The following is a 17,849-nucleotide window of genomic DNA, read 5'->3' as shown; positions in this document are numbered from 1 at the left end:
ATGTACCAATATATATATATATATATATATATATATATATATATATATACACACACACCACATTTAGTTTTACATTTAGCATTTTTGTTTTGAACCCTACTTTTCTGTCTTGAATACATAATTTAACTTAATTCCTGTTAACTTAATGTGAGATATTTTGACAGTAAGTTGACAGAAATTTTGTACTGAATACAAAAAAATTGTATCTCAAACAACAAAAAATCAATTTCACAACAAAAATGTTTAACATAAACCTAGATGTACTATTCATATATTTTGTTCTGTTTTGTTTTTTTAGTCAAACTAAACCAGGGATCGGCAACCTTTAACAGTAAAAGAGCCATTTGGGCTCTGATCAAACCTAGAACTGCATCTTACTTTAGCCTTTAAGAAATTTGGATTTGCATTCATGACCTTCTTTTTTTAATATATATGAATTCTATCTATTTTTTTGGCGTAAAAAATATAAAAAATACTAGCATTTCTCAAAATTTGATTTTTTTAAACATTTTTACCTTTTACTTTTAGTAGAGGCCAAATTAGCAAAAAAGCTAGCTTGCTGCCTAATTACTAGCTGAACTCCAAACTAGCATAAAATACCTCAGCAAATTAAATCGGCCAAAAATTTTAGCATGTTGCTAAAATAAAAGCTAAACTCTAAATTAGCCCCAAAACTCAGGGAGATAATAGATTAGCCAAAAATGTTTAAAAAATTAATTAGAGGCCAAATTAGGAAAAAAAAAGCTAGCTCATTGCTCAATTACTAGCTGAACTCCTCAATGGCCTAAAATTACTCTATAACTAAATTAGTCAAAAAGATTAGCATGTTGCTAAAATAAAAGCTAAACTCTAACTTAGCCTAAAAACTCCAGTAGATAACAAATTAGCCATAAATGTTAGCATGTTGCTAAAATAATATCTTATCTCTAAATTTTTGAGAATTACTATTACCATGGAGGGATAGAAGAGCCACATGTGGCTCTGGAGTCGTAGGTTGCAGACCCCTGAACTAAACCACTCTGCATTTTACGTTCTTCCTCAGTTCTTCTTCCTGTATCCGCTCTGTTTATAAAGAAAATGCTGAAATGAAATAGAATCATTGGTTGGTAAATGTACTGGTTTATTAATTTAGACTGAAAGAGTCAGTACCTCATCACCCACAAGCTTAAGTGCACATATCTGGTCTGTAGTGAGGGGATTCAAAGGGACCATACCATGAAAAAACAACTTTTTGAGCTTTTATGTGTATTTTAATGTTCATTCCTCACATAAAGAACTCCAAAGTGGTATTTTGATTCATTCATGCATTTCTGAGTACCATAAATCCTCTACAAACTGCGCTGTTAGCAGCAGCCCCTCCCATACCCACGAAAACGAGCCTCATGATCTGATGTCACAGAGTGAGACCGCCCCTTTTAGGAAGAGTATGCTCTGATAGCTCCGCCCCCAGTCTAACACCAACACCCAATTTCTCCTCTGAGCTAATGATGATCAGCAAAAAACTTTCATTTAAATGCAGAAAACCTATCTTCTGGTTGTGTCCTGTCTTGAATAAATTCCAGCTCAAACAGTATCCCAGTAGATGTGGGACTCCTTTAGAACCCCCCCCCCATTGGGCACAGTCGTTGAGTGTATTTCTGTTGTGAAGCAGTGTACTGATGGCCAGGCCTAGTGAGGGCAGATGGTATGTGCATCCATCTTTGAAAATAATTAATATTTATTTTTGAGGGAAAAACGAATACACACTGCTGGCTCTAGAATGAAATCATGAAATGGTCGGCAGTCACACGCAGCAGCAGGCGGAGCCTCAGGAATCGAGTTGTTTTACTTCCGGGTAGGACAAAAACTAAAGAAAATAACTGGTAGTCTTTCATGAATGTTTTTTTAGTGTTCCAAACGTAATATATGATCATATATATGGATATAGTTCACTCTAAAAGGCTTAAGAAAATCATGGTATGACCCCTTAAATATCTAGACTACCCAGGTTCCCTGCCATCTCCATCTTACCACATTTCAAATGCGGTTAACAGTGTTTTTGTTATGGAGAAATTATTTTGGATTTTTGAGGTGGGGATGCATCAACTCAGTGGGAATTTAGCTAAAATGCTTTCAAAATGCAGTTCTTAAAAGCACACATAATCTGTGTAACTAATATCACATTGTTTATTAAATGACTTGAAATGACTTGAAACATTAATAGTAGGACTTGTGACTCGACTTGAGACTTGTTGGTGTTGACTTGTGACTCGACTTGGGACTTGAGTGCTTTTGACTTGGGACTTGACTCGGACTTGAGGACAAAGACTTGGGACTTGACTCGGACTTGCAAAACAATGACTTGGTCCCACCTCTGGTTCCTTCTTTCCCACTCCTCTCCGGGGAGAGCGAGAGAGATTGCAGTTTCTGGAAGACTTGTCGGTGCTCCTGATGAGGCCCAGCCCATCTGGATGAAGCCCCGCCCACCTGAATGTTTGATGAAAAAAGGTTACTTAATTTCTGTTTATGAAATAGTTTATATTAAAGATTTAAATTAAGATATATTGTTAAAAAAAGTTTTCTTAAACTTCTTCCTACTCCATTTCAAACTACATAATTGAGGTGTAACATTTTTATTTATAATTTATATAAATATTTTCTGTTGTTTTCTTGTTTTTTTTACCAAGTACTTTGTACTTATTGTTCAAAATAAAGGTCTAACTAACTAAAAAAAACAAATCTTTTAACAAGCGAGGGAAGGATGGTATGCGAGCGTGACCAACAAGTCAACCTGGCAACATTGCAGACTTTATTTGGGTCCATTAAGAGAAAGTGTAATCCAAAGACAAAATGTTCTATTCAGCAGGTTACTGTAATCTCTGTTCCATCCCTCACATTCAGGACACTCAAGGTCCTGAATGCAAGAGGCGAAAACAAATCTTTATAGGTTTCACTTGATTAGGGACTTGTACAAGTCACTACTAGTGAGGCATTATGGACATAACTTCTAGGAAGGAAGTCTGTTACGGCCCCTGGCTTCCTAAGCCTGTGTGTGTCTATATATATATATATATATATATATATATATATATATATATATATATATATATATATGTGTGTGTGTATGTATGTATGTCTGTTTGTTTAGCTTGTTTACAGCTTCCTTGAAAGGCCTGCAGTGGTTGCTGTTGGCTCCGCCTCCCTCAAGGAAACCATCCCTCCTCCCTCCACTCACATTCACCAATTACCAGGCCAGGACGGGAGGATATAAAAGAAGAGCCCCAACCTGGATGAGGCGGCGGCTGAATTCCAGAGGGAATCTGTTTCCTCAGCCTGCCACTGTTGTCGGCCTCAGTTGTAATAAGCCTGTTTGGCCTGGTGTTGCCCTTCCTGTAAATTTAGTTTTGGGACTTTGGTTTTGCCTGAGGTTGTGATTTGCTTTTTGGTTTTGTATTTATGTTAATGTCTACCTGATGCTAAAAAGCCTGAGATTTTAAGTTGAAATTCTTCTCCCCTCATTATTGACTACTTGTGTTGGGTTTAGTTTAAGTTTTGTTGTAATAAACGTACCCAGCTGCCAATCTTATTTGATCCCTCCCGGTTTCTTTTTCTATATGTTGCAACTTTTCCCCTTTGGGGACGTAACAAAGTCCCACAGCTAATACTGTAGAGAAGGGGTGTCAAACTCAATCACACAGGGGGCCAGAATCAGGCAGGAATATCGATCCTGAAATCTTAAAAAACTTTTGGACTCCATAATAATATATTGTAAAAATTATACAGGTAGAAATAAAGTAAATGTAAAAAAAAAAAAAAAAACCTTCAATTTCTTTACTTGTATGTTATTTCATATATATAAAAAAATAGACATAAAAATATCCCAAAATATGTTTCTTTCCATAAAATATATCCTGTCACAATTATACAAGATAACATCGGGTAATTAATAATAAAAATCTAAAATTATCTGGAGGGCCGGGTATATTTACTCCGAGGGACGGATTTGGCCCCCGGGCCATGACATTTTTACACATGTGCTGTAGAGTATTCTTTTGGATGAACAAAGAATGCTTAAAGTACCCCTCCAAAGAAAATATTATTTTTTTGTTGTTTGGCATCTGTATGGCATTTTTGTTCTGAAAGAGAGCAAATGTAATAAGAAATCATTTTGTTTTTGCATTTCCGAGTATTTCTTCTTTTAAATCTCTGTCACTCAAACTGTCTTGGACAGACTCTGTTTGAATGAATGATCTTCTGTCCATCACTACAGCTCTGCTGCACATGCGCTAAACACTGAAAAAACAAACTTTTTGCATCAGTAATATATACTTAATTATTCTTCATAATATCTACATAATAATTCAAAGATTATGCAAATACAGATATTTTCTGGTAAAGCACTCAAGGTTACTTATTTTTTATGAGTAGTAAAAATCTATATTTTTTATTAGTAAGATCTACTTTTCAAATAGTTGTAATCACTTTTGGAGCATTCATTAATATTATATAAATTTCATTAGAGAAATTTATGTTTGCTCTATTTACTTAAGATTTGATCATAACCTTTCTTGTGGACGTAAGTAAATTTTACTAGATTGTTGTTGGTAGTTTTTATATTCATAAATGCAGTAAAATTTAATCAAGTATTGTTACTGCAAACTGTTACAAGGATTTTCTTAAGTAAATCTTATGAGTTATTTTTTTTTTCAGTGAACCCCTCTTCTGTTCCAGCTATCGTGTCTAGTTCAGGTTCTGGAGAAGAGAAGATGGTATTATGGGATCTCGGACAAAGCGGTGAAGGCACCATACATGACGAAGCACTCTTCTCTTTTCTGTGAAGACGTTTTTATTAACAGAATACGTTTCAGTTCGTTATTAATACGAGCTACTTCATTTTCTACCAGCGCTATTCAACTAACAGCTTAGCCAACACTGCCACCTTGTGGTCTGAAGAAGTTATAGCAACTCAACATTCGTTATCTCAACCCATTGCATTATGCTACAAACTAAACCTAAGAAATACAGAATTAACAACTTCTTAAAGATATAACATCCGCCCCCCCAAGAAGACAGTTCAGACTCCCTTAAACTCAAACTTCCAAAGGATATAGGAGTTGGATTGGTCTTCTTAATATTGACCCGTCTGGTGTGCGCACACTACACGATCTCACAAGTCCATCTCTTCCGATGAACAGCTCCTTCACCATTCCAATCTTCCAAATCTGACGTGGCATCCTGTCATCTTCAATAAGGGTCAGATCACCTTCTCTTATTGTAGTGGTGCGTGGGGTCCTCACGGTATGAGCAGATCTCAGTTCCAGTAAATACTCCCTTTTCCAACGGGTCCAAAACTCTTGAAGAAGTCGGTGACGGTATTTCCATCGTCGTGATAACTCCTCTCTAGTGGAGCTTGGAGTTTGTCCAGCAGTCTGAAAAGGTTTAGGAGGCAAGGCAGAGAGTCTCCTCCCGATCAGGAAGTGAGCAGGTGTTAGTGGTTGAGGTTCTTCAGGTTCATTGTAGACAAAGGTAAGTGGTCTTGAATTAATTGTTGCCTCCACCTCTGCCAGAAGAGATGTTATTTCCTCAAAACTCAGTGAGGCTCTTCCCATTACCTTTCTCAAGCACGTCTTTACTGATCGAACCAGTCGTTCCCAAAACCCGCCCCACCAAGCTGCTCGTTCTGCAATGTACTTCCATGCAATCCCTTTTTCCGAAAAATATTTCTGCAGCTCAGGTTCTTTAATAGCTCTCCAAAGTGTCTTGAGATCTTGGTCAGCTCGCTTGAAGGTTCGTGCGTTATCAGAGTAGATGACTCTGCAGAGGCCTCTTCGGGATACGAACCTTTTTAATGCCATTAAGAACTTTTCCGTTGACAGGTCTGACACTAGTTCCAAATGAACAGCACGGGTCACAGCACAGGTGAACAAGGCTATGTATGCCTTCTCCACTGTGCCTTTGTTCTTTACATAAAGAGGGCCTGCAAAATCTACACCTACTGTTTCAAACGGGGGTGTTTCAACAATACGGTCTCTTGGCAAGGGGGCTGTTATCTGCTGCATGGCCTTTACCTTGTACCTCTTGCAAATGGGGCAAGCAGCAATAATTGTCTTTGCCATTTGCCTTGCTCGGGGGATCCAATAACCTTCTCTTAGCTGCACTAAAGTATCTCTCAGACCTGAGTGCATAACCTGTTCGTGACTGCGTTGAATGAACATCTGTGACAGTCTGTGGTTAGAAGGCAGAATCACAGGGTGTTGTTCGTTAAAACTCATGTTGGAGTGTTGAAGCCTTCCCCCAACACAAAGTAAACCCTTTCCATCCATAAAGGGTTTGAGGTCTTTGATCCTTGATTGGCTGTGGATTTCCTTTCCTGCTTCCAGTTCCAGTATCTCCCTTTGGTAAGTCTGTCTTTGCACGACCAAGATCCAGTGTCTTTCAGCGTCTACTATTTCTTCTGCTGTAAGCTCTCCTTGCCTCTTTGTTCTGGAACGACAGTTGTGAGCAAAGCGTTTAATCCAGGCTGTGACCCTAAGAACAGTTTTTATCTTACTGTACTTCTCTAGATGCAGTAGTGACTCTGCCGGTATGGTCTCAGTGTTGCCCAGATGAACTGTTATCTCTAGATGTTTAAGTTCAGCCTTTACCTCATCTTCACAGTGTTCCCTCAAAGGTGACTCTGGTTGTGTTAATGCATCCAGGAACTGAGGTCCGGCCCACCACAGCTCTTCTTCCTTCATTTTTGAGACTGTTTGACCTCTTGTGATGAGATCTGCTGGATTGAGTTTTCCACTGCAATGTGACCAAGATTCTGGTGTGGTTAATGATTGTATCTCCTCCACTCTATTAGCAACAAACTGCTTCCATCTTTGTGCTGAGCTGTGAATCCATTGAATCACAATCATAGAGTCTGACCACATTCGGATTTGTGTTGACTGCATGTTCATTGCTCTTAACAGGTTGTTTCCCATCCGTGCAGCAACTAGAGCTCCCATTAATTCAAGGCGTGGCAAGGTGAGTTTTTTAATAGGTGCCACTCTTGACTTGGACATGACCAGTCGGGTGATGCTTTGTCCATTGCACGTCTGCCCTTGAATATATGCTACTGCGCCATATGCTCTTTCACTGGCATCACAGAAGACATGGAGTACTTGGTCTCGTTTTATGTGAAACATATCAGCTCCGCACCATCTCGGGATGGATATCTGATGGATTTGAAGCAGTTCCACACACCACTGCTGCCAAATGCATGAGAGGTCGTCTGGCAACTCTTCATCCCAGCTGATGCCTCTTTGCCACATATCCTGAAAGAGGCATTTGACCCTTATTGTGAATGGGGTCAGAAATCCCATGGGGTCAAACATTTTGGCTGATGACCGCAAAACACTTCTTTTCGTGTTTTTTCTGTCTTGGAAGATGCTCATCAGATGCTTGAAATCAAAAACAAAGTCATCTGTGTCTGGCCTCCATACGAGACCAAGCACCTTCAACACACAGCCGTGTGCTTCAGATTCTGGAGCAAACTCAAATTCTCCTTGCACCCACTTTGCTCTCAGTTCAGAGGAGTTTGTGGTCCACTTGCACAGATTCATGCCGGCAGCGGCTAATATCTCTTTTGCTTCTGCTGTGACGGTATAAGCATCTTCTGCATCCCTTGCGCTGGCTATAAGATCATCCACGTACAGAGTATCTTTCAAAAGGTTGATGGTATGTGGGTGGTCCTTTTGGTATTTGTCTAGATGAGCTCTGATTGTGGCTGCCAGCAGAAATGGGCTTGATGACACCCCAAATACTACACGAGTCATTCTCAGGGTGCATTGCTTTGTGTCCTCAGCGTCAGGAGGTCCTGTGAGCCAAAAAAATCTCAGAGCATCTCTGTCCTCTTCTGCAACTGATATCTGCAGGAAAGCTTTAGTGATGTCAGCCATGAATGCAACTGGATGGAGCCTGAACCTTATCAATACACTCAGAAGATCTGGGTTCAGGTTTGGCCCAGTGAGGAGACAGCTGTTGAGTGAAGGACAACCATCCTCGTGTGAAGAAGCGTCAAAAACAACTCTTAACTTGGTTGTTGCCTTGTCCTCTCTGATTACAGCGTGGTGAGGCAGGTAGTACTCAGTTTTTTCTTGATATACTCCCTCAGAGTGCTTAGACGTAGGAGCCGTTTCACACATTCCTTGTTGAAGATAATCTTCTATCACTTCATTGTATCTCTCAAACAAGGACACATCAGTTTTCAGCCTCCTTTTCAGACTCTCAAATCGTTTTTGGGCAACCCTCTTGTTGTTAGGGAGTTTGAGTACATCTTGTCGCCATGGTAACCTGACCTCATAGCGGCCTTCTCTGCTTTTCAGTGATCTTTGAAAACACTGTTGAGCCTCAACATCTTCAGCTCGCTGCTCTAGGTTATGAGTGATTCCCAGAGACTCTATTTCCCAAAAGGATCGTAGCTGATCTGAGATCTGTGTGTCTTCTTCAATGCCTATTTTCAAGCATGAAGCCTCGCTCATGCTCGACATGGGAACAGGTCCCTGCACTGTCCAGCCAAATATTGTTTCTATGGCAACCAGGGATTCTGATAGTCTCTCGATCTTCCCTGATGCTACCTCCCAGTAGTGGTCAGCACCTATCAGAACAGACAGCTCCAGCTCTTCATCATTGCTTGCTGACGTGTCAGCTAATGGCAGGCCCTTGCTCTTCAACATCTGTCTAATCTGCTCTCCAGGCACCTGCATAATTGCAGAGCTTACTTGTGGTGTTTCAATAGCTTCAATCTCCAAAGTTTTTCCTTTGTTAACCACATCTTGCAGGACTAGTTTTACAACATTGCAATCCATTTTTGTTGGTGTATTGCTGCCAAAGGTATGTAGCTTTAAGGTCTCTTTTTTCACAACAGACAGTCCCAATGACTTCACCTGCTTCTCTGATATAAAACTTCGCTGACTTCCTCCATCAATTAGGCAGCGTAACGTAGCTTTTCCTAGAGGTCCACAAACATATGCTGTCACTGTTTGGAGAAGAACTGTGTTACTCTTTCCTTTATTTGTCTTTAATGTATGTGGGGCCACTGAGGAGATAACTGCATCACTTGGAGCTGGATTTTCAGTGTGTGTTTCTGCATGTTGACCCTTATCACACATGGTTGCATGATGTCTTCGACCACACAAACTGCATATGATGCCCTTAGCCCGGCAGAACCTTGCTACATGTCGCTGCCCAAGGCACACAAAACATCTTCCCAGCTTCATTAACTTCTCCTTCCGCAGACTGAGTGTGCTTTCTGTGCATTGTCCAGACTGGTGGCTAGAAGTGTCACAGAATATGCAGCCTTCAGGAGCATTTAAGCTACTGGTGTGAAGGGCTGCTGCAGATGGTAAATTTGGCTTCCTGAATTTTCTGCTCTCTGTATCCGGTTTGTACTGTCGCTGGTTAGGAGACTGAGGTTCTTTGTTAGTGTTGGCTGCTTTCGTCATGTGCATCGCACGCTCTCTGCTTTCAACTTCATGTTGTAAAAAGGCAATGAGTTCTGTAACCTTAAACTCATAATTTGAGTGTGTTTCACGAGTGTAGGCAAGAGCGAGATCTTCTGGGATTATCTGAAGCAATATTGGGCACAGGAGTCCTCCATATGAGTTTGAGACAACTCCAAGGGATTCTAATCCTCTGATCTGGACTTCACACTCATCATAAAGTTGTCTCAATGCAACAATATCAGAAGATCTCTTAACTGGGGTTAGATTTAGCAGTTTTGTCATGTGTGCGCTCACTATCAAGTCTTTCCTGCCAAACCTCTCTCTGAGCATGTCTATAGCAGTGTCATAGTTGTACTCAGTTAACTTCAGACCAGCGATAGCTCTTGCTGCAGGACCCACCAGATAGGACTTTAGATATGTAAATTTTTCTGTTTTGCTCAGCTCATTATTTCCGTGGATGGCAGTCTCAAACTGATCCCAGAATTCTTGCCATTTTGATATCTCACCATCATATTTGTTTATGTAGAGCTTTGGCAACTTAATCGACTGTCTGTTACTTACAGCACTGGAGTGGAAACTCCCATCACTCAGCCGTGCGGAGCCCCGTTCAGTGGCTAGTGGTGGGTTGTCTCTTTCAACAAGTCTCGTTGCTCGGCTTTTCCAGAGGTTGAGATGATCATGATAATCCTCGGTTTTGATCACATCCGCTTCAAGCTCGTCCAGCGGTATCTCCTCTTCAATCTCCCTTCCTAGCTGCTGAAGGCTCACTTCCTTCGCCGATAACATGGCCAGGAGTTCACGTAGACGATCGTAACTCACGTTATCCATAAGTGTTTCCTCTTCAATAGTCCGCAGCAGCTTCGTCGTTGACGCTCGTATAATTCCGCGTTTCTGTTTCAGTCACTGTAGATGCTCCGCCATTTCGATCGGTTCTCCTCGTTAGCAAGCTCACTACAACTGTCCGTCGGCAAGTCCTCTCGCGTTTCCCGGGTTTCAGCACCAATATGGGATCTCGGACAAAGTGGCGAAGGCACCATAAATGACGAAGCACTCTTCTCTTTTCCGTGAAGACGTTTTTATTAACAGAATACGTTTCAGTTCGTTATTAATACGAGCTACTTCATTTTCTACCAGCGCTATTCAACTAACAGCTTAGCCAACACTGCCACCTTGTGGTCTGAAGAAGTTATAGCAACTCAACATTCGTTATCTCAACCCATTGCATTATGTTACAAACTAAACCTAAGAAATACAGAATTAACAACTTCTTAAAGATATAACAGGTATCTTCACATTGACTGCAGTCAAATGAGCCACCGTTCACATTTCTGTGGTGGGCTACTCTGCTCAGCTCCAAAAGCCACGCCCCCACAGAAGAGATTTTGGAAACAAATGATGCAGGCTGAGGCTTCAGATCAACATGAAAAATGGCTTTTTAAGACATTTAGGTTGTAGGATTTTGATCTAAACGCCCTAATCATAATTAAAACACTACTGGGAATGTTTTTTTTGTAAAAAAAATTGTCAAGGGGGACTTTAAGGGTTCTCCTAGTAAAGGTGAAAGAGGTTGTGTCTCCACAACCCTAACCCCAAATAGAGATGATGATGAATTCAACTGAATTTAAAATAAATGTCGATTTATTCAGGCTTCCATTGATTCAGCGTCATTTCTTCTTCTGCACATTGCAGTATTACAGCACAGTCCCTGACAACCAAGCGGCCCCTTGTGGTCGCCAATATAATTACAGTTGTATCATATAACATCTCCTCCCCACTTAAAAAGTTTGTGGTTACAAAGTTACCTTAACTTACTCCAAACAAAAACAAATACATACTCAAACACTTTTTTTCCTTTACACAACAGTGTACATTAAACAAACCCCAAAACTTTTTTTTTTTTAAACTGTCCACTGTCAACCTCTAATAACAGTATCTTGCAGGTGGTTTAGTTTTTCTCACTGGGTAGCGTCTCACAGGCTCCAACAACGGAGTAACCTCAGCCTGAGGTAACTCAGGTGCTGGAACCAACTCTGCTCTAGTGGACATCAGGTTTTTAGTCTGTCCCCGGTCAGTGGTACTCATGTGATCAGGCGTGCTCCTCACAGTGTTATCTGTGGGTAACTCCAGCTGACTAGAAGATGGTTTTACAGCAGAATTCTGCGCGTTCTGATCCACCGTTTCTGAACGTGTCAGCATCTGATCTGCGTGACGCCTCCACAACCCATCTCCTCCCACTTTCACTTGGTAAGATACCGGCCCCGTTTGTTCCTGAACTACACCTCCTGTCCACTTTCCTTCCCCCCTGCGGTAGTCACGAACTAAAACTGGTTCGCCCTTCTCAAACTGTCTGTCTCTGAGTGACCCTGACGACGTAGCAGTTGAGAATCCAGAGACTCCCGCACCCATTAACACTGGGCTTAATGAAATCAAGCCGAGAGCGCAACCGGCGCTTTAAAAACAACATTGCTGGAGCCTCCTTTGTTGTTGCATGGGGAGTGTTGCGATAAGTCAACAAAAAAGTGTCCAACCTCTTTTGAACAGAAGCTGTTCCTCTCAGTGGTTTTAACCCCTGCTTAAACCTCTGGACAAAGTGCTCAGCCAAGCCATTGGAGGCAGGATGATACGGTGCAGAGCGAATGTGCTTGACACCGTTGGACCTCAGAAAGTTTTGGAACTCCTCTGAACAGAACTGTGGTCCGTTATCACTGACCAGGATCTTAGGAATGCCATGTCGACTAAACTCCTCAGGACTTGGACGGTCTTTCCAGCAGTGGTGCTGTCCATTATTTGCACTTCAGGCCATTTAGAATGAGCATCCACCACAGCCAGATGCATGTGTCCTTCAAACGGACCAGCAAAATCCACATGAATTCTCTCCCACGGACTTGAGGGTCAAACCCAAGGATGCAGAGGGGCCAAACTTGGCTCTCTCTGTAACTGCTGACAGGAATTACATGATTTCACCAGCAGTTCAATCTGGGAATCAATGTTAGGCCACCACACATAACTTCGTGCCAAACTTTTCATTCTCACCACACCAGGGAGAGCGGTGTGGGGCTCCTGCAGCACGCACGAACGAAACTTGTGCGGCACCCCAACACGACTACCCCACATTAGACATCCCTGTTGTACTGTGAGCTCATCCCTACGCAGCAAGAAGGGTGTAAACTTCTCAGCATCTCTGGCAGCCGGAAAACATCCAGTTGCAACCATCCCCATCACTCTAGAAATCACAGGGTCAGACATGGTCTCCCGTCTAATCTCAGTGCTGCTAATAGGCAGAGTTTCTAACTGAGATGCATAAAACATCTGAACTATGTCTGTCTTTGTTTCTTTTGAGTCTGGGAGGGGCAATTGGGATAGACCATCTGCATTAGTATGAGCCTCTCCTTTGCGGTACTCAATGGTGTACTCATGCGCTGACAACAACAAAGCCCAACGTTGCATTCTAGCAGCAGCCATTGATGGAATGCTTTTCAGAGGACTCAGAATAGAAGTCAGAGGCTGGTGATCCGTGAGCAGAGTGAACTTGTTACCATACAGGTACTGATGAAACTTACGGACCCCAAAAACTATCCCCAGAGCCTCCCTCTCCAGCTGCGCATAATTTTGCTCTGCCTTGCTTAACGTTCTGGCAGCGAATGCTATAGGCTTTTCTTCACCATCTGGCATCACATATGAGAGCACCGCCCCCACACAGTAAGGCGAAACATCGCATGCCAAACGAAGCGGAAGCTCAGCATTGTAGTGCGTTAACGCATCCTGCGAGACCAGCAGTGCCTTCGCTTTTCCAAATGCTGACTCACACGCTTTTGACCAAGTCCATTTGTGACCCTTTTGTAGCATGGCATTTAGGGGTTTCAGAACCGTAGCAAGGTCAGAAATGAAACGTCCGTAGCAGTTAATCATTCCCAAAAATGAACGAAGCTGCCCCATGCCGCTGGGTGTAGGTGCCTCCACAATAGCACGCACTTTTTCAGGCGATTTGTGGAGCCCTGCAGCATCGATAATGTGTCCCAGGTACTCCACAGAGTCCTGGAAAAATAAACATTTGTCCTGCTTTACATGCAAACCATACTCCTCTAACCTACTCAACACTGCATCCAATACTCTCAGATGAGTCGCTTCATCTGGTCCACTGACCAAGATATCATCTAAGTAACAGTGGGTAAAAGGAAGCCCCAAGAGCACCTGATCCATCGTTTTCTGAAACAATGTGGGCGCCGAAGCAATTCCAAACGGCAAACGGTTGAAACAGAACAACCCTTGTTCTGTTGAAATGGTCAGCAGCTCTTTCGACTCCTCCTCCACTTCCTTCTGCATGTAAGCATTGGACAGATCCAGTTTGCTGAAGCGTTGGCCTCCAGCCAATGATGCAAACAAATCCTCAATGTGTGGAATTGGGTATTTGTCCACACAGAGAACTGGATTGATGGTGACTTTAAAATCTCCGCATAGTCTCACTGAGCCATCTTTCTTACTGACTGGTACCACTGGTGTGCCCCAGTTACTGTGATTGACAGGAGAAATGACACCCTGTTTAACTAGTCGTGTCAGTTCCGCTTTCATCTTTGGTCGAAGAGCATAAGGAATCAAAGACACTGCAGCCCCGGTGTCCAGCTCCATCTCCATTTCTTGCCCATTTACTGTAGGCAACACAGTGATCTGACTGTATTTCTTATCATTGGTAACAGAGTTCAGTGCTAAATCTTCATCAGTGTGACTTTCAATTTCTTCACTTTCACCCTTATTTGCATTAAGATAGTACACTCTCTTCTTATCTTTACCTTTGCACTTGCAAGTTTTACTTTTAAACACATGCTTACTCTCTTTTTTGTTTCTTGGCAGTTTCTGAGAAACTTTTACTCTTACACATCCGACCAATGTAAGCCTTATTTCCACACTGGTGACAGTCACGATCTTTGTATCAGCAGTCATCCTCTGCATGGTTTGTTTTTCCACACCTTCTGTACTTCACAGTTGGTTTCTGGGAAATCACTGCATTCACTTTCAGGGAGCTACTCAGCAGCTGTGCATCCCGTGCCACTGTCTCTGCTACCACCGCCATGTTGACTGCCTTCATCTAAAAAATATCTCAAGGATTAAAGATCTGATGTCTAAGCAGGACCTGGAGAAACTAGTGCATGCTTTCATCTTTAGTCGACTTGATTACTGTAACAGTGTTTTTACAGGACTACCAAAAAAATCCATCAGGAAACTGCAGCTTATTCAGAACTCTGCTGCTCGGGTTCTCACAAGGACCAAGAAAGTAGACCACATCAGTCCAGTTCTGAGGTCTTTACACTGGTTACCTGTCTGTCAGAGGATAGACTTTAAAGTTCTGTTACTGGTTTATAAAGCTTTGAATGGTTTAGCACCAAAATACATGACTGACCTCCTGACCCAGTATGTACCAACCAAACCTCTCCGGTCATCAGGATCCGGTCTTTTATCAGTTCCTAGAGTCAGAACTAAACATGGAGAAGCTGCATTCAGCTTCTATGGACCACAGATCTGGAATAGACTTCCAGAAAACATTAGATCTGCTGAAACACTCAGTGTATTTAAATCCAGGTTAAAGACTCACCTGTTCTCAGTTGCATTTGATTAATTTGTATTCAAAAGTTTACGTCCGCACTGTCTATCTATGCTTGTTTTAAATTAAAATCCTTTTACTTTCTTTTGATTTTATTCTAATGATCAAATTTTTACTATTTCTTTCTTCTTTGTTTCTTTTAATGTTTTATGTAAAGCACTTTGAATTGTCTCAGTACATGAAATGTGCTATACAAATAAACTTGCCTTGCCTTGGAAAGTCAGGTTTTCTTCGGTCAGCAGACGCTCCTGCATGGTCTCTCCATTCAGGCCGCACACAAATCTGTCCCGCAGCGCATCCTCCAAATACGCACCAAACTCGCAATGTTCAGAAAGTCTCTTCAAAACAGCCACGTACTGCGACACTGACCCTGCTATGGAAGCCCAAACTGTTCATAATTAAATAAATAAATACAAATTTATTTAATCAAGCAACACTCCAATAAAAGTCTTTTCAATAAATATTTGACCATTTTATTATGAAATACATTTCATTAAAATTTAAATGGACCATTTTATTATGAAATATATTTCATTTTTACTTTAAAACATAACTTTTATGTTAAAAACATTTCATAATAAAAATATATATCATATTTTTTTTTTTCATGTTGGATATCATTATAATCATGCGGGGGTTTTTTGTAGAAACTTTTATTTCAAAATTACTGTTTTCCAAAGTGTCCTTTTTATTTCACAATGCTGTTTTTCAGAACGACGTATTTATTTCATGATAAGCTTTTTCCAAATAATGACTCTGTCTGTCAATCAAACCAGACAAGGCGGGGACACGTTTGTGATTGGCTACTCCTTTAATCAGACATTACCAGCAGCACCAACTACATCGATTGAGTGTTCCTTCAGCGAACGTGATGGTGCAGTACACACTCCTCAACAATAGGTGGGAGTATGCAACTCAGCGCGTCAAATTGCAACCCAGTCTTCTACAAAAACGTACGGCACCCACGTTTATCCACAGAGAAAAACGTAGCAGTTTCACAAAAAACGGGTCGAAATTGTGGAATTGCTACGTCTCATTCTCTCATTCATTTCTACGGAGGTGCGCCGGATCACGTGACTGATCACGTGACTTTTGAGTTTCTGCCTGTCGCTAGCAAAGACACGGTGGGATATTCACTCTTTTTCGGTGGAAAATCCCTTAGAATAAAATATTTTGTGGACTAATCTTTATTTTGCCAATATTTCTAGTGAGAAATGCACCCGTTACTATCAGGATATGCATTTATTTTGGACATACAGTTCGTTGTTTGTCTGTTTTGCTGGACTTCTCCCCAAAAGGGGCTCCAAAGTCGTGGAATATGAACATTTCCGGTGCATGGAACGATCCCAGAACCAGACGATCAGAAGGATTTGGTGACCCGACCCGACCCGACCCGCGTCGGTGCCGCATCAAGGTTTGGGTTAGAGTAGGTTCGGACCATAGACTGTATATAAAATAACTGGACTGGTTATTTTTTTTAAATACCGCTGAACGCGCTTCTCACGTGCATCTGATCAGACTGTGGCCGCGCATGTGAAGAGACAGCGCGCGAGGGGGTCAGCAGCGTCACCCAAATGCTCCTTTTATCTCGACAAAAAGGAATAAATCCCAAAGGACCGCTGACATAATCAAATGTTGGAATGGTTCTCCCTCAAAGGCTTCAACAATGTACAACTGTACAATCAGCCCAGTCTCAGTAAAATGCATACATATTCCTCGATTTGGGAAATACCGTGTATAATATACTCCAAAACCGGTTTTTGCGTGCATATAATACGTGCGGTCCTAAACGTGTTAAAATGTGTTTTCCACGTTTGACACGTCCCCTGGTGGAGGCGTGAGCATCACAGACAGCCCCACAAACGAACAATTTGCTTTTCTAACCCTAACCATAACCGTAATCCTAACCTTAACCGGGAACGACATTTAGAAAAGAGCCGGAGGATTTCTGACCACATGATCAAAACGAAACCTAAAAAGCCATTCTCCCGAGCCGCCGTTACTGAAGCCGTTTACATCCTGCGGTCTCGTGGTCGAGGCGTGGAAAGAGGCGTACGGTTGAAATAAACTCGCTCCTGATTGGCGACAGTACTTCCGGTAGATTCCATGACTCAGCTATGACTCAGACCAATCGCTGAAGATGGGTTGCGAATGGCGGTATCCGTTTCAGGAATTGACGGTGAAAGCGGCGGCCTACTTTCGCGAGGAGAGGAAGTAATGCATTTCCAATGGGGGACCTCATTGCTTGCTTTGTCCATTATTTTTACAGTCTATGGTTTGGACAAACCGCCCGGACTCTTTTTTTAATTGGGCCCCGAATGACTCCCGTAAAGCTAGAACGTGATCACAGTCTGACTACTTCCGGTCGAGGACGGTCAAAAGTTTAAAAGTTTCCAGAAACGAAGATTCTCGACCATAAACATAATGTTTCTTTATTTTCTCCCTCATAAACAAACACAAATGTCGGTTAGTTTAAGTGACAATAACGATGATGCTTTCAGACTAAATAAATATAATTACAGTTGTAAGATATAACAAAAATGAACTCTCACCATTATCACACTTGAAGTTCTCTTTGCAGTCAATATCTGGTAACTTGCACTCTTTCAAGGGATAGCATGGCCTTTCTTCTGACAGCTCCTCACTGCACTGCATTCCTCCAAACTGGGATGGTGTCTCAACAGATCGGGTCCGGAACTATATGAGAGCAAACGTAACTTTGAGTGAGATTTATCCTGCCAAAAACACATCAGTGACACATTTCTAAAATTGCACTGAAACAAAAGTAAGTGATTAAAAAAAAA

General features: G+C 41.7%; 1 protein-coding gene across 2 annotated transcripts in view; it reads right to left on the bottom strand.

Annotated features, from left to right (window-relative positions):
• The window catches only part of LOC112139833 (complement component C6), a 61,107-nt gene that overhangs the window by 37,225 nt on the left and 6,033 nt on the right, over positions 1-17,849 (bottom strand). For both annotated transcript variants that reach the window (XM_024262668.2, XM_024262669.2), the window contains exon 4: positions 17,598-17,742. In XM_024262668.2, coding sequence (XP_024118436.1) covers positions 17,598-17,742 — 145 coding nt within the window. The remainder of the gene's footprint in view (positions 1-17,597; positions 17,743-17,849) is intronic.

Source organism: Oryzias melastigma, linkage group LG12 (assembly GCF_002922805.2).
Source record: "Oryzias melastigma strain HK-1 linkage group LG12, ASM292280v2, whole genome shotgun sequence".
NCBI classification, from domain to species: Eukaryota; Metazoa; Chordata; class Actinopteri; order Beloniformes; family Adrianichthyidae; genus Oryzias; species Oryzias melastigma.
This window is presented reverse-complemented; position numbering and strand designations above follow the sequence as displayed.